We start from the raw sequence: 26996 nt of genomic DNA, 5'->3' as shown, positions 1-26996 counted from the left end.
GTGATGACTCTGCCATTCAGAGCCTGAGCACAATCTGCACTAGTGTTTCAGGCGAAGGCCCTCGAGTGCAGCCACACAAATCCTCTGTTACCTACTCTGTTTAAAAACCTTGTTTCATTCATGTTAGCAGCTCATAAATGGCCGCCCACCGCCTCAGCAAAAACAAGCAGAGGCCCTTCAGTTTTATAGGATGCAATCTGCTGCGGGCCCTAATCACCCCTCTGGATTTTTCTTTAATAGTTGAGGCTTTGATTTGATAAGAGGTGATCCTGAGGGCAGAGATTTATTCATTTAAAGGAGAACAAAGACCTCCAGCAAAACCGTTGAAACCGGCAACATCGTCCGGCACGGCGTCGCGTCGGCCAATCAAATACATGAAAGTTGATATTCCTATTCGATTACATTACAGGCGTATTTTTCTACTCTTTGCCTCATGATCATCATGACGAAAGCTAAAATAGTATCCACTCTCCACCTCTATAACGTTACGAAGCACCACAACATGCTGTGCAGTGTTTTGGCACCGGATCAGCCTTCACACGCATCATTTGTTTCTCCAACTGGACTTTTGGCGAGCTAACAACAATTAGCGGCACAGTAAAACGCCTTTACTTGTAAATAAGGAGACAAATAAACAACTAAGTGTGTTGACCGATGCATAAGTTGAACCACAACGTAAGGCTGTCAAAAAATAGGTCAGGTCAGAGTCAGGTAGGGTGATTTCTTTCTTTTATATTTATATATTTTTCAAGACATTCTGCAAGTTCGTCTAGAAAGGTGTCTAATTTTGTAATTTTCCCACCATCTGCAAATATTAAAACTGCAAATCATTCACAACAGAGTATAAAGCATTGTAGATCATATTGTGCAGTTTATGTTGCCGTTAAAGAACTAATGCGTTGTTTCTCCTCCCACTCACTCCTGAAACTCCCTTCTGCAGCGACTGCTTCAACCACGCAAGAAAAATAAGTAGAATTTTACGTTTGCGTCTTTTCGTTCCCCTCCCCTGCTCTTTCTCTTCTACATCCTTGCCTCGCTTTCAGAGGAATTGCTTTTTCTTGCATGTGGAAGAAAAAAAAAAACAGTTCTTAAAAGTCTTATGAGAGAAAAGGATGTTACCTCATTAAAGAAGAGGCCATAAATCTGTCTTCCTCCTCAGCAGCACTGCTCCACATCTGGCCGTTTGCTGCAGCCACTCATTTCTGCTCATTCTCGCTGAGCCCCGGATGGGATTTATGGTTCATTCTGCTCGTGTCACATGTTGTTTAGTCCTGCTTCCCTATCAGCAATCTCATGCTGGTACCGTCCCGTCTGATGTTTGGGATTTTGCCAAAGTGTAATGCTCTCTGCGTCAGGATAGTCTGAGTCACTTGTGAAAGGTTCTTAGTGCGGTAAAGGTGTTAACTGCTGCTGTCTTGGATGATTCTCCAACTCTAGATAACCAGAAAGCAACCGGGTATGACTAATGTTCAGATGAAGAAGAACATGTGATTCCTGGTTTCTTCTGCAGAGCTCGACTTCTCTTTAAAAACAACATGTGTTCAATTCAAATAAAATGAGTGACTTTCTAATAATACAACAGTCTTTATGGTTCGTACACATCATATGGAAACACATACACACATTCATTTCATCATAACAAAACAAAGAAATACAATACAATTACATATTTAGCCATTTAGGTTGAAATTCGATACAATTACTTTTCAGCCCAAGATTTTCTTCTGACTTTCACTTCTTTAATAAAATACCTTTTTTTAAATGTGTTGTACTGCTTGACCTCTGAATGCTTAAAATGACTCTAAGTGCTTGTCAGATCGTCCGTCTCACAGCGTCTGAATCCACCTTCCCAACCTCAGAATCAGGCTGGGGCTACATTAGTTTCCACAACATACAATATGACAATCATGCCCACTTAACGCGGCGATCACACAACTCCTGAGTGCAACACCGTGAGGAGAAAAGTGTGCGTTGTGATCCCCGTCCTACAATTCATTGTGTCAAGGGTACTCTGAGAGCGATCGAGGAGGCAGACGGGGGTTACAATGTCTGCCTGTGTGTGTTTGGAACACTTTGGCCTTAGATAGAAGTTAGATACAAAGGCCATTTATTCTGGAGGAGCACCATTTGAGTTTCATGGGCTACACGTTTTGGATGATCAGTAAAATCAGTTATACTGATACTGAATATTGGTTTCTTTCAACCTTGACCACAACCCTTCTCTAACCATCAACGAAGATCCCCTAACCTTATCAAAGTAGTATCTTTAACCCACATCATGATATGTTCCTACTTGTGTTTGTGCCTAAAGCTAACCAGAGCGTTGTCACATCATAAAGTTGATTTGGACATGTGCAGACACACGATGACGTCCTGCCATCAGAGGCTTCAGATGGCTTCTCTGTGTTGCTCTGGAGGGAAGTTACAAACAGCGTATCGTGTCGTTTAATTTGGAGGACGTTGATTTTCTCTTTATGTCATGTGCCATCATGCACAGTAGTAAATAGTGCAGTTACACCACCACATATGTGCATTTCACTTCATACTAATTCTGTCAAATGCTCATAGCAAACATGATGTATTCCCAACAACTTCTTAAGATCCTTATAAACCTTTACAAACATCTTTACATTGTCTTGTCACACAAATAACACAGCTTCATAAAGTCTAGACTTTTAGCGACTTTGTTCCTTTTTGTTTGGCTCCTAAATCGCCTCACAGTTATCTCTCTCTGCTCTTTTACTACTTCATAACCAAATGTGGATGAGCCTTCTGGGCAGACAGGCATCCACTCCCTTCTCCCACGGTCTCTCACAGCCAATAGATCAGTGTAAAAGCAAACCTGTGACGTTGGGTCATGATATACTGTGACTTGACTTTAAGTGTGTGTACAGGTCGGAATCTCTCTGTACGTGTAGACAGAAGCACTGAGGTTGTAGGCTGACACACAATGCCAGACGCTTCCAATTACATCTCTGTATCTGTCAGGGGGCCTCCGGGCTTTGCCCTTTACGAAAACAATGAGCGGCACAAGAGCACGCGAGGGCGCTGCGGTCAGGACGCCGCAGATCCACTCGGCTGTTTGCAGCCCGGAGCAGCTTTTCACGCGCGTCCAAGGACCTGATGATGTCTCAGCTTCTTCTGTCTTAAATTATATGCAGACATTATTATGAAGGACTGCAGGGAATCTTGGAAATTTGTGATTTTGACCAGAAAAGGAAAACTTTCCCAAATGGCATGGTCGTCTGTTCAACATGACGTACTCGTTGCAAGCTTTTGATTTAGTTTCCTCTGCTTTGTGTGTTATTAATAAGCCTATTACCGTACGATAAGGCTCACGTAATTAAGGCATGACCTTAGGTGTGATGGTAAAAAGATTTGTACTCAGGGCCATGAGTACACAGAGGTCATGTCCTTAGTATTGTCTCTGGGTATGTGGGGGGTTCAATGACCCCACGATACATTTTAGGCTGAACTCGAAATCAAAACTAAATTAAAATAACGTGATTTTGTATGTCTACGCCATATTTTAAGCTTTATTACATTTAGCATGGAGATTAAAATTGATGTCATTTATCAGTTAAATTAATATATGAAAATAATATATATAGAAACATTTACATACTTTTGTTTGTGGTAGATATTATTAGGGTGTTACTGGGGGAATTTGGAACAAATAAAACATTTAGCGAGCTGCTTTTGGCTTCATGAACACCTTCCTTACTTCTTATTAGGCTAACTTCCAGTTCTAATAACGTAAAAGCATCATATCCTATTAACAACAACAACCCTACATCAAGGTTTCTATTAAAAATACATTTCCTGAAAATCAAGGGATTGAAATGAAACTTTCAGAACAGCAGCCGTGACATTTTAGGAGCCGTTCTGTAGTTTTTCGTGAAGCACCTCCTTTAATTTCTGTTGAACACATTTAAATTGGTGAGTTTTACATTCTCTGTGCTCCATTTTCTATCATCATTTTAAATATAACTTTATTTATCCCGAGGGGAATTGCTCTCTTGAAAACAGGCCCATACAAGGTATTATTTTATAACTCAAACGCTTACATTTTATCAAGAAAGTTTTTTTTAGATACATTGTATCCTGGGTATATGGACGCATTCTGATGTACCGACTAAAGCTTTCACCCAAAGTCAGCAAAGCTTCTCGAGATCGTAGCTTTATGACACTTCTCGTCTCGGGCGTGTGAAACAAGCTGCTTATATTATTTGCTTTACATGAGTTTTATTTGAATAATAATTGACTTTTGAGATTACAATAGAAGTTTGTGAGCATGTAACTTGATGATATTTCGGCAATGGCAATATTATGGTGTTATTTTGTATCATCCTTCTCGTGCGTGTCTCTTGGGATGGAAGTGTTGATCTGTTTGGTCCAGACTGAAATATATTGGACACATTGATATGAAATGGTATACAGATCCAGTAGTTATGGTCCAGAGGGGATCCCGCTGACTTTCCACATGTTTCAATTCATGAATTATTGTCAACCTCAGTTATACTTTGTTGCACTGACCTTGAACTGCTTGGAGTCCGGCTGGACCCCATTGGTCCGTGTCATTGCTCATCTCTTTATTTTTATACTGTGAAATCTCCAATAAAGGCTTAACGTTTCCCACAATTATGCAAAAAATAAATATATAAACATGCCAACCTGCACACGTGTAAAAGTACTGTTGGTAAGTAAAATGCTTAATGTTAGCGAACTAGAGAATATGCTATTTGTTAACGTATATTGACTTCTGATTTCATAAAGTTTTTTTCAATCTTACTTAAGTATTTATTTTCCTCGCTCGTGGTAAAGATCTCGATTTACGTTCGCCTACTTCACAATGAGACAAAATGAGAGAAATAAGCTCCTTGCTAGGATGCAGCTTTAATTACATCACACAGCAAGCAGCACCTCCAGTTCAAACAGCCCACACTCATCCTGTCAGCTGCACGGCTCTGACATCAGCTGAGCCTCGGCCGCTGCGACACACTGCAGCTTCAAAGCTGCTGCTCGTCTGGCTCACGCCAGAACCAGTTACAGTGGTGGAGAGCAGATCACCGGCACACAAAGGAAGCTTTGCTTTAATGTTATCAGAGACTGATCCACGTCTGTACAGAGCTGTAATGATGCTGTATTTCCCTGCCGGTCTGACAATGGCCTTATGGCTTTTATAAACGGGCCCTAATACAACTATACACCATTAGAGAGCCACTTTTATTACGTTTCCAGCCCTGGAGAAGGCCATTCATCTCCAGCGAGATGGATTGCTCTTGTTTTTTTGTGATCATCAAGATGGATGAGTTTATGTTTCCCTCTGGCACTGGGGGAAGATGTTGCCACAGAATGTATTCAATCTATTTAGGGTGCTTGATTTTGATCTGTTTTTGGTCATTTCTGATGAAGTTTCTCAGCTGCAGTTTTTTATGGAGCTACATCAGGTGAATATGGCATCTGGTTCATGTTGTGTTACTTTAAAAAGCTCTTAGTATAAACCAAAATAAATTCAGAGATTTCTGACTTCCTTGTACATCCTTTAGCATATAAGGTTGTATAAGTTATATTCAAATTGAACATAGCATATGAACCTTTGTATGTTATCAGCCAGTACAAAAAGGAAATATGAATATAAATGAGTTGAAATATCTTGAGCACCAATATTTTCAAACTGCTTCAAAGTAAAAATAAATAATAATAATAATAATAATAATAATGATAATATAATAATAATAATAATATAATAATAATATAATAATAATAATAATAATAATAATAATAATAATAATAATATAATAATAATAATAATAATAATAATAATAATAATAATAATAATAATAATAATAATAATAATAATAATAATAATAATAATAATAATAATCACTGTACAATATTTTTTGTGGCTGCATAAAATGGAAGTATTTTTTTTTATATTTGTATTTCAACTTCACATACTTGGTACCTCTGGTTCAAAAAATAAGAGGTTTTTTTTGCTACATAATTTGTAATTAGGGACCCCTAAGAGATTAGATTATTATTAAGATACTTCCTTATTTTCAGGAGATAACTAATAAAATACAAACAACACGTTCTCATCTTCAGTCGGTGCTTTGATAGTGAAAGTGTTTGCAGTCTGTCTAACGCTCCCTCTGACATCTGAGGACGCACCGACAGTTATGGCAGTTAGCTCTTTATCCACAGCAGTAAGTCACAGCTCGGACCATAAACTCTTTATCAGGACCAAAGCAGCCGCTTGGGACATTCTTCTTCTCTGTCTTTGTGTTGTTCGCTGAGTTTTGTTTATTTGAAGCAGAGTTGTAAAAGATGTTCTAAAGCGTCCTGGTGCGGGGTCAGACTGCTGCCGACGCTTTGATGAGCCACTGTAAGTGCAGAGCACCCCTACACCCCCACCGCCTCCAGTCCCCATCCGTGCACCCCCCAACCACCCAAAACCCCAAATCTAAATGGGGGACTTTGATGTGGCTGGATGGTGCCTGTTGTTATTGTTTGTATCAGGGCTTATCACTGTCGACTCCCCCACCTTAGCCCCATCCTGATTCCTGACCACAACCACACACACACACACACACACACACACACACACACACACACACACACACACACACACACACACAAACACGCTGTTGTTGCATCATAAAGGCCGTAAAAAGGTCGGGGCGTGACATTATGTTTTGCACTTCTTTAGCTTTTTAATAAAAATACTGCCTTTGCTTTTAATTCTAAAGCGTTTTTCTTTCTTCTGCTCGTCTCTTTTCTCCTTCTCCTCTCCTCAGCACAGCCAGACTCTCCCTGATAAGGATGATGGATGAGGCAGAACTCTGGCTCCAGCCAAGCCCGGCAGCTTCCTGGGAGCAGAGAGATACTGAGGGGGAGACGGAGAGGTGGTGCAGCGTGTGTTGGTTAGGGGGTGGAGGGGAATTGATGGAGAGGGTTGCTTGCCAGTACCCCGTGCTGCCCCATAGGACTGCCAACATAAATAAATAAAAATAAAGACGGTGTCACTCCACTTGTTCCAGATCATTGATGAAGGTGAGGGTGAAGCGACCAGGAGGAGTAGCATTACTTCCAGTTAGACAACCAAACTTGACCTCAGGTTTTGAGTTTAATCCAGGGGAGGGTTTTATAAACCAGTGTGTGGCAGGATTCTTTTCAACACACTGACAGAAGATAATGTAATCTTTTTTTAAGAAGCTATAGAAACTCCTAATTTGGAGGAGAGCAGAGGTTTGACACAACAAGTGTAATGCTCTTCACATAAATATAAATAATATAAATATAAATATGTTTTCTGACTCCATGACTCTGCTGAATGTGTTCAGTGATAACAAGCAAATCACTTTCTCATTGCCTCATTAAAATATGTTTTCTGGTTAAAATAAATTCATGGTTCTTCAGTACGGGCGCTGGAAGGACAGTCGCTTTCTGCACACTCTGTTTGATTATATATACACTTTCAGTCATGCCTAACTTGTTTGCATGAAGGAAGTCTTTAACAGAAAGTGTATATAATTAGATTGAATGTGAAGATTCCAGTGTGTTGATGTTCATTGTTGTACTTACTGTCAGTTTGAACACTACTGTTCGGGGCGGGGGGGGGGGGCGGGGGGAATAAAATGTTAATGTTTTGAGAAAGAAAGTGATGAAGTCCACTGGGCTTTAATCTTTCTCTGATTGACTTTGACCTCTGAACTCTTCAGTCCAAGAAAAAGACATCCGGTTATCGACTCATACATCAGGTTATTGGTTTCAGTTCAATATCCTAAAATCTCAAATAATAAGGTACCTGCTTGTGAAACCTTTAACTTTATGTTATCATTTGAGGCAACGGCTCTCACCGGTTTGAATAGAAATGAATACATTGAATAATTAACTGTCTTTCTGTTTACGTTTTAATATGCTGTTTCAAAAGGCCACTTTTGTTCCCAAAACAAAAATGTCTCCCTCTCTTTTGTTCACATCACTGCACCTCATTAAAAACAGCCTTTCATGCTTAATATTCTGTAGAGCTGCTTCTTCTTCTGCATATTTTATTTAACTACCGTCTCAGAGTCATCAAGTCGGGCGCCAACGTGTGCAGATAGATCAAAAGTTCCCCAAACTGAACTTGGTTACAGCGATGTCTTCCCTTTCTGTGTAAAACATAATAATGTGTTTACTGTGACCTACAGAAGCAGCGTGAGGTCACATCCCTTGTTTGTGGAAACTATCTCCTACTGTAACTGCGGGGTATAAACTCCCGGCCACACAGCGCCGTACTGCTGGAAAACTGCGATTACGTTAATGATTTGTTTGGGTTTCAGGAAGACAGAAGGGGGAAGCCAAGCCAATATATTGTTAAATGAAAAGCCTAATCCGTGTTTACATCCCAAGACATTTGCTTTCATTATGAATCAGACGAGATAAAGTTTCCCACAGACGTGTCTTTTTAAATACGTTTTGACCAATTTTCCGCAGCTTTATCTGCGCCGCCGGGATTAAGGGTGCAAAGTCTGCGTTGACCTGCTGCCGTATCTTGGCATGATCAGAAACATCGACAGGGATGGCGGCCAGGAAGCTGGTGTGTGCAACCTTAAACTAAACCTGTTTTAAAGAGTGCGTATCCTCGTGTCTGTGTCTTTGTCCGGGACTTAAATTCCCTCCATGCACACCTCAGCTCTGTCACACTTCGGATACACCCAGAGATGCAGCCAAGGGACAACTTTCATTTCCCAGAATTCCTCCATTTCCCCATAAGGTGTGCGCTCGCAGCTCACAATAATGATTTAGGGGTGTTTATCCCCGCTCGCTTAAACATTTACTTTTCAGCAGGTGAAGCTGAGAAGAAAAATGTCTCGCTGCGGGGTTCAACCTCTGGAGGATTTAACACCATCTCTCTCTCCCCCCCCCCCCACCTCCACACCGTTGACGTTTACAAGACGAGCAACTTGTGATGGCACCCAAGGACTCATGGGATACATATTAGGGCTTGGACGGCTGTCGAAGCGTCCGACGGCCGTGCGTGTATATTTAGTAAGGTCACTCACGGAAGTGCATTGCGTTTGATTGCTACGTCGTGTCTGGGAGGCGTCTCCATTTTTCATTGCAACACATTGTTTTGATCCAGTTCCTCTTTTTAATGACCCATAATCCTTTACTGTAAAACGGCTGGAAGGAGATCCAAAAGCTCCTGCAGAGTGACTTATTATTAGTTTATGCTTTAGGATGGAGAGTAAATAAATGAACATTTCTCTGCTCGCCCTGAACCTTCACCTTTTTATGTTCTTCATCTGAGATCCTTCACTCCTTCTTGGCCTTTTTATTGCTTCTTTCTTCTCTATTTTAAATGTTCTTGCTTCACTCCCACTCACATGTCTCCCCCCCCCCCCCTCCACCCCCCCACACTTTTCTCTCGTTTTGCTCCACTCCACCTCCTGTGCTAAGCCTTGATAATATGCAACACCTTGAGCTTTTTAAGAGGCTGCAGTTTCAGAGAAATTACTCCAGAGACGCTGCTGGATATTAAGTGCAGAGGTGTGTTTTGGGTGAAGGGACACCCGGCTTTCTTCGACTCCATTTAGGATGAGGACATGGGGGTCGCTGGAGGGGATGGGGTTTTAAGTAGAGCCAGATCAGGGTCAAAATTGTAATTAAGTCTGAGTGATTGTTTGCAAGCACTTGGAGGATCACATGTTCTGCTTTAATGGAGTAAAAAGGTTTGATACATTTTCAGTCACAGAAAACTAAAATAACTTTCAGGTTTTTGTTCATGTTACGGGTGTAAGGGGGAGGACGCGCTGTGTGTGTGTGTGTGTGTGTGTGTGTGTGTGTGTGTGTGTGTGTGTGTGTGTATGTTTGGGAAGTGGGGGCCCCACTAATGGGGGGTTTAGTTGAGACACATTAAGACATGTAGAGGAAAAAGGTCGAGCATGATTAGTGATCGCCTTAATGGTATAATGTCGCCTCTATTTCAGTGTGTGCGTGTGTGTGTCTGTGTCTGTGTGTCTGTGTGTGTCCTGGGGGAATGCATACTTGGACAAGAAAGTGTGCGCTCACAGTGTATCAATACTAACTCCAATTCATACATATCTTATATAATCTTAATAAAGTATTTATCCATCTATCTTTGTAAAATGTTTTATGATCTATAAAAATGAATGGCTCTTTTTTCGTTGGTTTATTGGGATCATTTATATATTATTAAAATTAAAATACATCTATATCCATGCTAGCAGCTTTGTGAGGCTGCTTATTCTCATTGTTCTCTGAGGTTTAGCATCTTAAGTGTGTCACGTTTACCATATTTGGTTTGTGTGAGCATCATTTGCCAATTTAGCACTATACATATAAATACACAAAACACATGTGAGGCTGATGTCATTATGATTGTTGTTTGATAAAGAATTGTAATATGACGTTATTATATTTAATCCCAAGGGAAACGCAAATGTTAGTACAAGATTTCATGGCCACTCGTCCATAATGGTGAACCAGGGAACATGAATACAGATCATTTTCTCCATATTCGCCTATATTCTTAAAGAACAGAATCCAGGTGACATTACATTTCCATCAAAGTATATTTGGCAAAGCAAATTAATAATATGTACTCAGTAATATGAAAACAGACATGGGGATACAACTACTTTCACGTAAAGTATGAAATAAGACAGAAGAGCTGCCTGCAGGCTCTGCTTCCTTGTTGGATCATCTGAGGACACATTGGATTTACGGTTAGCAGCTAACATGGTTAAGAGTGGTTCAGACTACAGTCCTTTCTAAGTGCATCTTGAGGGCATGTTCAGCCATATTGGAAACATGTATCTGATTACACTCCAATCAAAAGAATATTCGACCCCTAATTGACGAACTGATATATTACTCCAAGTCAGTGGCAGGCTTTCTGTGTGTGTGTGTGTGTGTGTGTGTGTGTGTGTGTGTGTGTGTGTGTGTTTGTGTGTGTGTGTGTGTGTGTGTGTGTGTGTGTGTGTGTGTGTGTGTGTGTGTGTGTGAGAACAATGACAGACATGGCGTCCGCTGACAGCCCGGCTAGGTCTTATCTGCACTGCAGGAGTGTCTTTAGAGAACCAGGTGGGGGGAGGGGGAGGGGAGAGGGAAAGATAGAGAGGTAGAGGTGTGTGTGTGTGTGTGTGTGTGTGTGTGTGTGTGTGTGTGTGTGTGTGTGTGTGTGTGCGTGTGCGTGTGTGTGTCTCACCTTTCAACACACACTTGTCACTGTTTCTCACTTTTATTTCTCCTCTCCTGATGCCCGTCCACTTTCTGACACTGTGACTGTCGACACAACTCTTTATTTGTGGTTGAACGTGACCTCGTGTTGTAGTGAAGTCACCTCAGGAAACATCAACGTAATGTCTAAGATAGAGAAGAAAAAAGAGATAGTACAATATTAGCATCTTTTAAATTATTCAAATGAAATAAGTTTAAAAAAGAAGAAGGAAAAAGACAAGTGTGGCCCTGAACACTCATCAGCCATCCCTCATTAAACAATCTGTCCAGCATCAGTGAGAACAAAAGACAAACAACAAGAACTTGATATTGGATGGATCTTCAAAACATGGAGTTTGAAGGAGTCAGTAGTTCCCTGTCTCACTCCCAATGAACAAAATACCTGCACTTGGTCAGTGCGTCTGATGCCGACTCCCTTTAGCGTCTGTATGAAACAAACCAGGAGACTGCTGTTTGTCTTCTGTGTGGAAAACAAACCTCAACGTTGACTTATCTCACCTTACTTTTGCATTTTACATAACTCACTTAACTAATGTCAGTTATTTTACGTGACAAAAGTACTTATTTTAACCAAAAGCACAATGTTTTCTTAAACCTAACCGAAACGTTTTGTTGCGTAAGTAAACCTGAAAACGAAGAAAACCTACGTGTGAAGTTTATTTTGAAAGAAACTATGCATGTAACAAGCGGGAACTGACACCCCGTATCTTAAACATCCAACACTGACACTAGAAGGTTACCTAGAGCATGTACGGCCACTGACCCTTAACTGTTGCCAACGTTTTCGGTTGTTTGGTTGTCACTCTGTGACTGGTTACAGGCGGTTTCAACCCAAAACTAACATACACACCTACACGACGGCCCTCGTCTTCTGTTTACCTGCTGCGGTCGTCAGTACAACTGAGTCTCTTCTCCTCCTGGAATCATCGTAGTTATGGGAAATATGGTTAAAGGGAAGACAATGAGAACGCAGAGATGGTGGAGAGGCTGATGAGCGTTTGAAGAGGTGATTTGAGACGGAGAGATGACAAGAGCTGGAGAGATGAGGAAGGGGCACCGTGAGGAGAGCAGATGAGGTAAGAGAGTCGTGGGAAAGAGATGAGAGAGAGTGACAGAGGAAGAGGAAGAGTGATGAGAGAGAGAAAGAGAAGCTCTACCAATCTGTACATCTGTGACCTCTGTGAGCCTCTACAGGGGACCAGGTGGAAGTACAATAACAATATCTCGTGCCTCTTCCCTTCTGCACCCCTCCAGCTTCATGCAAGACGAATAACTGGTTCCTCACATGCACAAATACATGACTTCTCTAAGCAACAGACACCACCGGACACTCAATTAGCATTATGCAACTACATTATGATGGTATTGTGTTCTCAGATAAAATCTGCACATTGAATGTATGTTATAGTTACAGTGAGGGAAACACACGTAAGGTTACGCTATAGGTAGGGTTCAGCAATTTAAACACTTGGGGAAAGATTGTGGTTACACTCAATAAAAAAGGGGAATGTTAATTGCAGGTCTTGTGATGGGACGCCAAGTCCAGTCTCCCACATGAAAGTCAGGCATGCTACACACCCATCCACACCCTTGCTTTCTGCCTTGCTACACACACTATACTACTTCCTCTATTGGCACTTAATGGTGGCATTGGACGTGAATTATGAGGTGCGGAATTTGTCCATCCGTTTCTTCTTACTAACCACCATCATCAGTTCAAACTCTTGTTGGTTTGTGCACAAAATGAGAGGAAAACTAAAGACATTTCGGCCGGTGAACATGGTAAACATTATACCTGCTAAACATCGGCATGTTGGCTGCCAAAGTACAGCCTCACAAAGCCATTAGCATGACTCTAAACTATTTCTTTCTAGTTCATTGTTTGATTCATTCGTGTTTGGTTGTGCCTTGTTTGCTTTTCTCTTGCAGGTACATGTAATTGGTAGGCGGGACCATCCACCTAGGTGGACCAAGTGCTCCCAGTCACTACATGAGCTGTGACCTTTGTTGTCTCAGGAAGACTCTGTCCATGCACTGTGTTTGGGTTCATTTTTATTTTGCACCCTCTCCCACTCACTGACTTTACTAACATCCCCATCCCATGTCTTTTTTTTTTCATATTTGGTGTCTCTCCTCATGACAGTGTTTAATTAATTTTGAATTATTTCTGGGTTGCTTGTGCTCCCATTTCCCCCACATTATATCATTGTCATGGATTGGATCCATGAGGATACCGTGTACTTGTTTTAGAGGAAATTATTAGAAATAAAGGAGTGAGATGTCAGGAAAAAAGATTTGTAAAAGACTAAGAAAAACAGTCAAGTCATGAAAAGCTTCAAGAGAGATAAGTTAGCAGCCAAACAACACTGCTGTCATGGCTCTGGGCCATTGTCCAACAAAGTCATTGGTCAAATGAAAGAAAAAAAGCCCAAACATTTCCATCGGAGGTTGTATTAATCTTCCTGGGATGGAGAAACGTGAATTGGGCAATCACAGAAGAGACTGACCTGAACATGAACAACTTAATTCTATAAGACATCTGCAAACACATCAACAAAGTAGAACGTGAAATAGACACCAGATTAGATCTCGTCCATGAAACACAGCAGTCAACTTAATCCAAGCTCATATTTTCATGGCAAACTGAGCTCATTAAAGCATTTGGAGGAAGTCTGTTAATAGAGAGTTGAACTCAAGTGCAAACCTCAGAAAGCAGCAGCCACTTGTTTCTGTTTATTTCTGCTTCATGCTGTTTGTCTGATGGGACAGACATCAAAGAGGACACGGACGTCTGAGACGGATCGTTTTGGGTTTTTCTTTCATTTCTTTTCGTTTCTTTCATTTGTCTTCCCTTCTCTTTCTATCTCCGTGACTCGGGGGGAACATGGAATCCGTGTGACCCTGGATGATTTATCAAGACATTTCTCTTTTCTTTTTTTTCTTCTCTCTCTCAACTGTAGTAAATGACTGGTATGTAGAGAGACTCTGGAGAGCCCCCCTCACAGGCTATTAGGCCTCCCTCCGCCTCCCCCTGTGGAGAGAGGAAGATAAGGGAAAATTGAAAATAAAGAGGAAAGAGAGGGAGAGAGAGAGACATCACTGCATCCACAGGCAGACCTCTTGTTCTCCTCCACTATCTCTCTTTCTCTCCCTCCTTTGAGCTTGATTAGCCGCCAAGCTTAAGAGGCTTGTTATCAACCTTGGAGACGATGGAAGTTCATCGGCCACAGGACTTGACTGATGGAGACGGGGATGGAGGCTTTTTCGTAGCGTTTGTGTGTGTGTGTGTGTGTGTGTGTGTGTGTGTGTGCGTGTGTAGGTGTGTGTGTGTGTGTGTGTGGAGGAAGTAGCGTATATCTTTTTGACTGATGTGGAGTCACGGTAGAATGCGGTCAGTTCATTCGTATCCGGGGCCACGGGGACTCCAACATGTCTGCTGGATGGTTTTCATTCAGTCCCTAAGTGCTGCACACAAACCCATTCTTTGCTCCGGATGAGCCTGAGCCCCAAATCTTTTTTTTTTTAAATGCAAAAAAAGTGTACATTTGATCCATATTTAACAAGTGAGTCATGTATGGCAAAGAAAGCTCTCAGAGACAGACATACACTTTCTACTTTAAGGCTACAAGAGCCCACTTATTGAATTGCCCCTTGGGATCAATTAAGTGTTGTTTTATCTTATCTCATCCATAGGAGGGCAGTAAAGCCATCCATTCTAAAACAACAAGTCCATATACCTAAACAACAAAAGAGGTAATTGCTCAGTGCCTTCCATTACAAAAACCTTTCATATACTTGCTTTTTGCCACCACTATAGTTTGGTAAGGTTTATACAACTAAAGATAGCCTACTCGGTTAAAGGGGAACTCCACTCATGCAGCATATGTAAATAAGGTCGTATAAAGCCTAGTATTTATTGACATCTGACGGTGTGAGAAGTGAGCCCGCTGCGGCTCAAGGCTACGTTAGCCGCTACTATCATATGTGGAATAAAAAAGACGATATATCTGGTTTTGCTGCATCCATTTTTTAAATAAATAAATCTGACGATGTTAAAGGACAAGATAACTTCATTTAACTATTATGTTTGGGCTGATTACGAATAGTTGGAAGCAGTATCCGCCGATAATGATCACAGGGTCTACTTGAAGCCTTCTCTGTATCGTGTAGCATCAGTTATTTATTTAACTACTCTTAACAACATTGTATATTAAGTATTATATGTTTATTGGCAGGAACATGTTCCACTATCAAAGAGACTCTCTCTCTCTCTCTCTCTCTCATAAGCCCCTTTTATACAGAGATTGCTCAACACTGCTGTAACGAAGACCTCGTTACGCCTCCACTGGAGTCTTCAGTCGCCTCAAATAGTCACCTGATCGGCTCTTCTAATCAGCCTTTAAAGAGACCACCAATGAAACTGTTAAGAATAAATATCCGCCGATAACGATCCATCGGAGCTCCCTATCTATTGGTACCCATGGCTTGTTTACTAAATGAAGCTGTAGACAAAGTAGTAACTACATCGTTCTTGTTAGTTAGATGTTTAGTAGTGCGAACTCTGCCCTGATAGTTCCTGGTCTATTGGAAACAAGCACTCCCCGGAGCAGGGACTTGTTTGGCACCAGGAACTACGGCTGAAGAACTTCATTTAGACCGTGGTTCCTCCAGTACAGGAACTACATGCGAGTAAGATTCCTGAATGTTCCTGACATGATTCTTGAGGCTATTAGCTCATTGTGTTGTTTTTTAAGCTTCTTCTGTGCCGCTAAAAAAACAAAACACAGCTCTGTCCATCACCTCACGACACAGATCCACCTTAAACTCTGCTTCATCTGCTTCATCTGCTTCATGCGCCTCAAACAAGTGCATTATTTATTTATTATTATTTACATATAAGCAAAAAGTGTGATTTCCATTCACTGTGATGAGGAATGACATGTTATTATTATGACTGCAAATGACTTTCTTTTTGTTTACAGATGTCATAAAGACGATTCCGAGCACTTCCTTGCAGCCTTATCAGACGCGGTATCAGTCGTCGTCCATGACTTGATGAACATTGTCTCTTAGTGTTGCTCTCCTCTCTGTCTGAGTCCTCGCCGGCTCTGGATGAGGCCTCAGAGGGCGACAGGACCGTGTAAACATTCCCAGCCCTCAGAATCTGTCTGTCTGTCGGGGGTGATGCATCTGTCCGGCCCGTTTGTTTACCGGCCGAAGAATGTTAAGAATATAGGCTTCAGTCTATGTGTGTGTGTGTGTGTGTGTGTGTGTGTTTGTAATTTCTTGTCCATGTGACCGTGCACTTAAAATAGAGAGTGTGAGGAGGCCAGGGGGACACATGGGTGGGGCGGGGTCACGAGTTTTGTTTCCTTTTGTATCGTTTTAATGTTTTTAATGATCCAATGGGATGTGGATCTGGTGAATATTGCACGGTGTTTAGTCTACCAATCACCACGGTGACAAAGAGTCTAGGTTTGGGGGGTGGAGGTGGAGGCAGAGGGTGGGGGTCAGAGTAGTTAGTGGTGCTGTGGGTCAGGAAGGACTGCACTGCAAAAAGAAAATTCACATAGCCTATATAAAAATACACCCAATAAACTGCAACAGAGACAAGTTCTCCTCATTGTAGGTTTTGCATGTTACCTATGACTTCTCCGCCCACAGGAAGTGACAAATTTAAAATGTAGAAGAAAAGAAAACAAACAAACCATTTTCTTAAATAGCAATGACTGAGCGCTGCATGTAGAAGAGACAGCTGCCAAGTGTCACAGACTGGCTGGGCTGCACATGAGTGTGCCATATGTAGTTTCCTGAAAGTATATTGTAAGAACTCTGAATACCGAAGTTCAGACTTTTCTATCACATGTGTGTAACGTCTTATATGTCTTAACCTCTGCGACTGGTTGATACAAGTACATGTTGCATGGCCGGTTTTTTAATTCAAGGACAATTATGAAATATGTTAGTAATATCTTGCAGTCACAAAACTTTAAAAAGGTTACATTTGAGAAGAGTCCTCTGCGGCTTGTTTAGGAAATTAAATTTGGAATTTGGTGGTTTTGACTCAGGACATCATGGCCACATGACACAAAGACTTTGTCCCATCTCTGGTGTGTTGAAACAAGCAAATGTACCGTATAGGTGTACTATACGTCGGTGTAGTAGTGTAAAAACACTGTTGTCAAACAAGGCTTTACCTCATTCTTTCAAGCTAATTAAGGACACATTTTATTGATGTATTGAACTAAATCTGACAGCAACAAAACAAAATTCTGAAACAAATTCAGACCTACAGGCATTAAGTGAAGAATTTAAAAACATGTTTGAAATGGAAATAGGTTCAGGAAACAGTAAATGTGTTAATACGCAGGCTGAATGTTCACAAAATAATTTTTCCAGGGAGATTTTTTTGCAGTGTGTGTTGTTTTGAAAGTGGACAACAGTGGCTGCAACACACACACACACACACACACACACACACACACACACACACACACACACACACACACACACACACACACACCTCCAGCCTCCCCACAGCTGCTCTGGACAGTTTAACTCCTGCTGACTGTGAGAGGTAATTCACAGGCTGCTCTCTTACCGTAAGACACATTCATTCTCAGCGATCTGCAAATGTTGGAGCTCACTATGGGATGTCACGTATCTAGAAAATCTCTTGGGATGTTTAAAGCTTGGATTTGGTCCAACCGATTACTTTTAAATTTGCATTATGTTAATTAGCATTAAAGGACACAGAGAAGACAAGGAGGGCATCTAAGGGGGACAGTTGAGAAAATTGCTATACGCTAAAATCAAGCTCTTCTACAGTCATCTTAAATAATCTGTACACCTTTAATCAACCCCTGTACTATTAATTAAAACAACTATTACATTCTCCACTAATTATATCTTATCATATAAAACCTGAAAATGTCTGTGCATGTTTATCCAGGAAGGATTTAGATCTATTGTGTGTGTTAAACTCGTCTCATCATCTAAATACAAAATATAAATGCATTCTGATGACTTGTATGTAATGTATCAAAGTGACTGATATAGAAGATTTTAGGCTATCATGGAAAAGAGAGTTTCAAACATCCCAGAAATTCCTGGTGCTGTGTTTAAGTCCCTTCAGATCAGATTTCAGGTTTTTATGAAAGAATATATATAATTGCTATATCATTCATCTTTAAACCAAATAAAACATTTAGGTCCTTGTACATCAAACACATATTAAAACAGATAAGTATCTGAATGACGAAGGAATTACTGCTGTTAGTGTGACAATGGGTTTATTAGATTGAAGTGTTTATAGTGTTTTTAGGCCAAACAAACTTGTTTTCTCCCTAACACTAAACAAGTGTGTTAGGTCGCCGTCCTTCACAACAGAGGAACGACTACGTCCACACAAGAGTTATAGATCTTATTCACCCTTTCAATGAACCTTGAGATGCACTTAGGGCTTGTTTCCAGCAGCCGTATATCAAGGCTAACAACAGTGGAGCTCTTCTTCACTGGAGCCCGGCCTTAGTTTAGTTCCCAGTGCTGCCCCCTAGTGGAGGAAGAGTTTGGTGTAACGCCAACTGCTGCCTCATTTAGCTCCACCTAAATGCTGCATTAGATGAGAGATTTGTACATTTTATTACAGTGGCATTGAGCGCTGCAACTCAGGATATTTTCAATTAACGCTTTTATTTGTCAGTGTTATTTAATCAATTATTTATTTAGTCTTTAAAACGCCAGAAAATTGAGAATAAAATGTCCATTACAAGCTTCCAGAAACCTAAATATTATTTTCAAAAGTCTTGTTTTGTCAAACCAACAGTCCAGCCTTAAATGTTTCGTTGATTCCTAATCATTTTATTTTGACATGTTACTTTTAATGAGACTAAAACAACTGCCAACTAGAAATGCATTTAGTTTCTGGAGGAGAGTCCTCAGTCCTCTCCAAGTGTTCAAGCCCCGTGCTATCTCAATGACAAGGTTCAGTAATCAAAGAATTTGTTGACCCTGCCTCCAGTTCGCTCACCTCTCTTCTGCTGCTACACCTCCCGACCTTCTCTTTCCTCATTTGTCTGTAAGTGTCACATGTACGTACACACAATGCATACCATGGCCACAGAAATGCAAGTATGTTTTTGGGGCAGTCCATCCAAATTAAACCGGAGCTTTTGAAGAAGATTATTTACATCGTTAATCCACTTGATTGTCATGCAAACCAGTTGTTTTGTCATAGCATGGTTTGAGTTGTCATTTTTTTCGAATGCTCATAGAAGCAATGGTTTGAGAAGGACCTATTATGTTGTTGTAAATTAGTTCCAATAATCTCTTTACAAATCAAACACACTCCTTCTGTATGTATCATGTTCACCATTACTGTGAATTAAGTTGTTGTGCCTGGCAACTTTGTGTGTTTAAGGTCAGGGAAACATAGTGGTCATGAAATGCCAAAAGTTACTACTCGTATGAGAGAGGATTGTACGAATCGTATGAAAACACTCACACATTTATATCCCTGCACTACATATGCATCACTTCTTCACTTTTTCCCCCTTTCAAAGCAGAAGACACACTTTTAGAACGGGGTAGTACGGTCGATGCTAAATTGTGAAGATGTAAAAAGATCTGGCTGCTTACGTGGATGTCAGCTCCCTCTAAAAGCAATTTGGGTTCACAACTCTTTAAGACAAAGTGACTCACCAAACGTGGAGAAAACTACCACTCAAACACACACACACACACACACACAACCACACACCCTTCAGATTTTAATAGACACTGAGACACTAAGATCACGGAGGGATCAGATAATTCTTGCCCTGCGTGCCCTTTTGCCCCTGCCCTCTGCCTCCCCTGCACACACACACGCTGCTACATCACCAACCTCTACCTATCCGTCTCTCACTATCAGCTGCTCCCTGCTGCCGTTGTTTTGAGAGGTCAGAGCTGTTTGTTTGCTCGGAGGCCCGTCGTCTGATAGTGTGTGTCGGACTACGCCTGCCCCTCCCTCCTCATCTTAACCTGAGCCGTTATCAGCCGACTCCCCGGCAACTCCAACCTTGTCTTTTAAAAGGAACACTTCCCCTGGAAATTATGGACAGATAGACGGTGTCTCCATCTGTCATGGTGGAAACCTCCAGACTGACAGGATGACATGTGCTGCAGGTTCAAATCCATCTCATGACCTCTGATTTACATCTCAGGATTCACTCATTAAGTATAATTAAGGTTGATTCTTTCTTTTACCAATATTCCATTGAAAAGTACAGTTTATTTTTTCAAGGAGCAGATTTAACTTGATGAGCATTTTACGAACCACACATCGAAGGTTTGTTGTGTTTCCTGCTGCAAGAGAAGGCCGTGTAGTTTATAGGAAACACGGTCGTCTTGCAGTGAAGACAGATCTGAACTTATTTCCTTAATAGAAAGCTAAGAGAAAAATAAGAGAAAACGCAATTTAGCTATAAACAAAACTGAGCTACATGCTAACGTTGGCATGCTAACATGACAATGTTGACTTACTGATGACTATGTGTAGCATAACTGATGCATAACAAGTATAAAGTTTATAAGTTAGCATGCTAACATTTGCCAATTTGCAATAAAAACAAAGCTGATGATGAATGTCATTAGTTTTGCAGGTATTTGGTCATAAAGCAAATTATTGGACACATTTGACTTTTCAACTGATGATGGAGCTACGTGAAAGGCTCAGGGATCAGATGTTACAGCTCATCCTGAAGAGCCTGCATATCTGCAGCAACTTGTATTTAAACCCATCCTATAGTAGTGGAGAGAGTCAGGATCATCTGCCATCCATAGACCCGCAGTAGCAGGGCTAAAAACATTAAACAATACAAACTTCAAACTGTTCTTTCAGAGTAACAACGTCATAAAAACTGAACATTACAACCTGTATCCAGCAGAATCTTTAAGAAGTGATTGATCTACATGGTGAAATAAGAAAACACAGTTAAATATTAAGGATAAACAATCATAAGCATAAATATTTTACACTAAAACCTAAAACGATGGTGAATTGAAAGATAAAATATAATAATTAAAAATCAGACTTATTAGGCACTAAAATAAACTCACATTTGAAATAAAGTTCTTCTGTTGTGTTCATTTATTCAATATTTCCAAACAATAAAAAGTGACACTAATCCCATTTGGGCTTTCAGAAACTTCCCTCATCTGGATGGAAGTGCAGTCGGCCGAGTGACCACAAGAAACAAAAAAAAAAGCTGTGATAAAATTACTCCCCCAACACTGGATCAATCCCAGCAGGGAGGGGAGTGCCAACCACCTGATTAAGCAACATGGAGGAAATGAGAGAAGCAAAGGGGTCCATTTTGTTCAGGAGTGGGACCCCGAAGAAAGAATGGGAGGGGATGAACGAGGGGGGTTGGAGGTGGGATAAGCTGTGTACATATGTGTGCGTGGGGGGTGTTGGAGGGTGTGCGGGGTTAAAGTCACAGATTTTAAATCAGTTCTTTGGCCTTTAACGGGCGCAACAGAAGCCCAGTATGAGAGAGCAGAACAAAGAGGGCAGCAGTGGCCTCGACCAATTAACATTCCTGCAGCCTTTATGAGCCGCCTGGTCCCGCCCCTTCACTCACACCTCGTAAAAGTCACAAACATCAATTCTTGCAAACCATAACTGTCATTATAATCCCATTAAAAACAACCCACAGAGCAATTTACAGTGAACACCAGGGCCGAGTGTGCCAGCAGAGGGGAGGGATCACCTCCGCTGCAACGCAAACCGGACTAAACTAATAGGAAGGTTTATTGGGAATAATTTGACAAAATATGACATGATAGTGACTCCATAACTTTATAGGGCAAACTAAACAACACAAAATTAGGTTAATTTAATGGGTCTTGGCAAACATCTAGCTGACCACACAGTAGAGGTGTTGTTATTTAAAGCAGCGTTGGTGGGTTTACGGCCACTAGAGGGAATAACAACACAAAAACAAGCGGACCAATGCGGAGCCACTCATTTAAAATAGTTTAAAAGTCCAATATTTGCTCTCTTTTTGCTGCGGTTTGGTCTCGAACATATCAGCTACAGGCTGTTCAACACAACAACGACGGCTCTTAAGGAGGGTTAGCGTAGATGCTGCAATAGCATCAATTAGACACTAGAGGGCATGAACAGGAGAGTATTTCACGAGGCTTTTCTCGATGGATGTGATGTTTTTGATTTTCCCGACGGCAACAGTTTGCATATGGTTTGTTGATCTGATTGGTTAAAGTGAGCCTTTGATGACGGCTTCTCAGATGGTTCTGCGTAACAAACCATCTGGTGCGTCGGGTTATAAGCATACATGCAACTTCTAATAATAACATTCAGCTAAGTAGCCTGCACCTGAGAGTGAGAAAATACTAAGTTATGACAACTCTTGGCATGGAGGCTCATTTCTGCCAGGAAAAGAAAGAACACACATGAAAAGAAAAGCTTGATTTAAAGTTAAACTGCTCACAGGTGTGTCACTTGTGTGTGTTTTTTTTTTACTTAATATCATCGTTCTTAAGGATTACATGAAATCATGATTAACTCAACATTGAATGTAATTTCTATTTGTGTTTTCCTCGTGTAAATGATCTTTAGTGAGTCTTTGGCCACCATACAGAGGGAGGACAAGATAACAGTCTCAGTTAACAGTTAAAGTCACTTCCTGGTGTTTTAGGTTTTATAAAAACTCTGTTATTTGGAACCAATTCTGGAGAAAGCGTTGGAAAGAAAAGTATTTATCCATTACTTATTTATTACTGGAAATGTTACTCCCTATATATGTTGAATTGTTTGCCTGTAGACACATTTTACTACTCTAAGTTATGCTAGCAATTCATTCAAAGTCATTGATTAGAACTGCTAATTGGACATCTCTATTTTCCTAAGTACCAAATTGCAGAGTTTGTTCCAGGAAACTGTGTCACCACTAAATCCTAATACAAAGGAAGTTGTTGAGTGCCACTTGGCTGTATGTGTCAGCTTCAATAGAGGTCTGAGTGTCCTCATTTTCATAAGTGAGGTTTCAAAGCAGCATTACGCAACTTACAAAGGCAGGAAGTCCGCAGATATTCACCGTCTGTGCTACAGTCTCTCTGTAGCGGATGTGCAAGCTTCATTAAGTTTGATGTGTGTTTGTTATGTTGTCCCTCTCCTGTGCAGGGGGCCGACAGGGCCAGTAAGACATGGTCGCTGCACATCATTGGACAGATCCACTGTGACCCCACATGGCCTCAACCGTCTGTAAAAGTCTTATTGTGAAGTGTGTGGCTCCCTCTAGCCGCTGTGTTAGGTTTCACATTAGTATTGCACTAAAGTTAAAGGTGGCTTTCTGTACGTTTCCTCTGCATTAGCGCTTTGTGTTTTACACATTTGTTAATCTTTTAAAATATATTTATGTATCTGTACCTTCTCCTAACAACATGCTATTTGAATATACAGAGAAATAACGTACTGTAATCATTTAAATTGATTTTATTGACAACAACTGAATAACTGATAAAGGGTCAACTTGTAAACTATGACATCAGCAACTTTATTATAGTAATTACGAAAAGAAAATACAAGCTTATACAATAACTCTTGTGCAGAAAAGTTGTCTATAAATCCGTGGATAGTTGCTTTCTAACCAACATCATATATTATAGAGAGTAAAAATAAAACTACAGGGGAAATACTTGGGTCGTAATGTATTTCAAAAACAATTTGTTTTATACATTTCTTGCTGCAAGAGCTTGCATGCGGGTGTTATTAGGTTAATCGTCTTAGCTAACCTCAATAAATAGGTATTACATGCACACATTTGTGCTTTTCAGTCAGTGACATTAGCGCTGTAGGTTCGGCTCTTTCAAAGGGCTTCCGTCTACAGTATAGTTGTAACAGTTGTAACTGTTAGTAACAACCAACGCAGGCTGTGGTTCATTGCAATATGTTACAGCCTTGCTGGTGAAGAGGCGAGAGCTCATGTGTTCTTGGCACTGACTAGAACGACTTGGATGTTTCTTCTCCTCATCTCTCTGGACATCTGACACCAGGTGCAGGGCGAGCAGAAGGTCGCAAACAGGCAGTCCCTACACATGGTGTCCTGCAGAAAATACAGTCAACAACAGGCTGGATCAACACACAACACTGTAAACATGTCAGGTGGGAAGTGTGTGATGAAGGCTTTTAATTATTCATTCATACACTTGGTATACACATTTCCTCCCTCGCATTTAAATAGTGTACTTTAGTTTAGTTTAAGAAAACCACCCGAAAGGAAAATATAAAAAACATAGGATGCATAACTAATTAAAGTGTACAGACTATGCAGTTTTACTAATCAGTGTACTTCTTTTAATCATTTAATCAAAACACACGTTTTCATAACCCAAAACGATCCCATGTATTTCATATGTTCTTGAATAACTGAGTTTGAGATTTATGTGACTAAAACATGTTTTATTGTAAATGTGTGGTGGATGCCATGTCTCCCTTGCGCTCCATAAATCTACATTTACAGTAAATATAGGTCAACAGATTAGAAATTGGGATTTAAAGGCAAACAGGGCTAACAACCTTTCTGCCTGCTGACAGCAACACAAGAGAATTGTGTCCTTACTTTGATGCCGTAGCGCTGCCGCATGGAGACCCTCATGGACATGGCGACGGGAGGGATCAAACCGAACATGTCCAGCAGGGGGAGACACAGACACTGGCCGTATTTCTTGGTCGTTTTACAGGCGAAGCAGGGACAGCACCAGAAAGCAAAGCAACCTATAGCAGGAGAAAAAACAAATACCAGAAAAGCAACAGATAAACACACCTTTAGTGAGGAAACAGACACGCCTACACACTCCCAGAGACATGGAAACACACACACACTGATTTAAAATGCAAATGAAGATATGAGGGAGTAAATGAATCACCAGCTCTTGCTCTGTCTTTCCGGTTCGGTATAAAACTATTTCTCTGATATGAGATTTGTTGGTATAATTTTGATGTATTTTCATATTAAATAGATTTCAGTCTGGATTTGAAGTTTCTTTGGTGTTCAAAGGAACACATAAGATAGTTTGTTGCAGGTTACACATTGAATCATTAAGTAAATAACTACATTTTCTGTTTTGATGTCGCTGTTAACAACAAAATACGAGCGGTTTTAGTTTATTAGAAGACCACGACCAAAGATTTGTCCTGTCAGTGAGCAAACAATGTCCTTTAGTCACAGAGTCATAGCATGACTGTGCACAAGAGATGCTAATATGATCTTAACTTATAACTTCTCAGCACAGACACTTACACTCCGGCACGTCTTGACGGCAGTCACATATCCCAGATCCCCACTCATCAGATTCCTTGGCCTCCATCACAGGCTGAGGCTGGCTGATGACCATCTTGGAAGTCATGATGGCTTCTAAAGGAGGAACCAGGACGTAGAGTTAATGTTCCACCAATCACATGTTGAAGTCTCCTTTAGCAATAAACGCCACATTTTCTTGATGGTCAGGGAACCACATTTTAAAGTGCTTTGGACAAAAGCAATATATAAATATAAATGTGATTTAATTTACCCATCAGCCACGTGTTTCCCTAACGTTAGTAAAGTCACCATGACGTAGAAGTGAGGTCCTTTAAAAAGAAAAACTACAAAGGTTAACCTAAGTGGAAACTTTAACCGTGGTTTGTATATGAAGACAAAGCGTGTATCGCAGGTCCATGAGGACTCACTCTCACATTCCCTAAGTCTTCAACACTCTTTGTGATTCTTAACATTTCAATAACATTCAATTTGAGTTGTCAAATTAATGAAATATACACGTTTGTATTCGATTTTCAAAATGAAAATGACATATTTTCAGCCGATTTACTTATAAAATCTTAGAAGTGTCACTTCGAAAACATCTTAGATACTTAAATAGCACATAAAATACCAACCTATGGAGATACAAATAAAAAAAATCCTAACAATATATCATAGCAAATTGATTTAAAGGAACATTTTACGGCGTGCTTAACAAAAGAAATCATAGAATCATTACATGACAGAACAATTAGATGACACAGATACTAAATACAGACAGATATATGTACAGAGACGTATTTATGTATTATAATAAAGCCCTGATAATGTCTCACCTGTGTGTTTGTGTGTGAGAGAGCTCTGAGTCCGACGTCCTGTTACAGCTGCACTGAGAAGCTGTCATTTCACTTTAAGTTCAGAAATACCGGAAGACAACAGAACACCTGAGAGAACAAACTGGACAAACCAGTCTGTCCTGCGCTCCTTGAACATCACTTTGTAATCACTTTATGTAACACGCAAAAGGATTAAATCTAGGGTGGTGACATGACATGAGCACCGACGAACGCACATCATGACCTCATGTCAGAAAATGATGTGACACGCAAAGTTCTGGATGTAAACGTCCTGTGAATGAAGATCCGTCAATGATTTCATCGGTTTAAACTCATGATCGATATTACTGCGGTCAAAGCTTTTACCTTGAAAAATAAAATGTCAAATGATTAGCATACGGTCATTACGAGAAACTGTTCAAAACGGAGACAAACAATGAAATACTGTATCTGGGTACATTATCTGCATAATGACTTCAGATCCAGTATTCACACCTGGCGTTAATAAGTGTTATGTTAAGTCTTGGTATGATGCCTGACGTGATTGCATGTCATTATGCAGAATATTAAGCAGGGCTGGCAGACTTTGTGAAGGAAGGCTTGGCAG

At 40.6% G+C, this 26996-nt stretch overlaps 1 protein-coding gene across 1 annotated transcript; it reads right to left on the bottom strand.

Annotated features, from left to right (window-relative positions):
- Positions 1-24227: 24227 nt before the first annotated feature.
- On the bottom strand, positions 24228-26425 carry LOC115019195 (cornifelin homolog B-like). Its single transcript, XM_029448629.1, has 4 exons — positions 26390-26425; positions 25554-25667; positions 24873-25027; positions 24228-24356 (listed from the first exon to the last, which is right to left on the bottom strand). Exons 2-4 carry the CDS (start codon positions 25657-25659, stop codon positions 24234-24236), a joined length of 384 nt encoding a protein of 127 aa, XP_029304489.1. The 5' UTR covers positions 25660-25667; positions 26390-26425; the 3' UTR covers positions 24228-24233.
- Between the last annotated feature and the right edge of the window lie 571 nt (positions 26426-26996).

The sequence above is a fragment of the Cottoperca gobio genome, chromosome 14 (assembly GCF_900634415.1).
Source record: "Cottoperca gobio chromosome 14, fCotGob3.1, whole genome shotgun sequence".
Lineage (NCBI taxonomy): Eukaryota > Metazoa > Chordata > Actinopteri > Perciformes > Bovichtidae > Cottoperca > Cottoperca gobio.
Note: the sequence above shows the minus strand (reverse complement) of the source record. Positions and strands in the feature narration are given on the sequence as shown.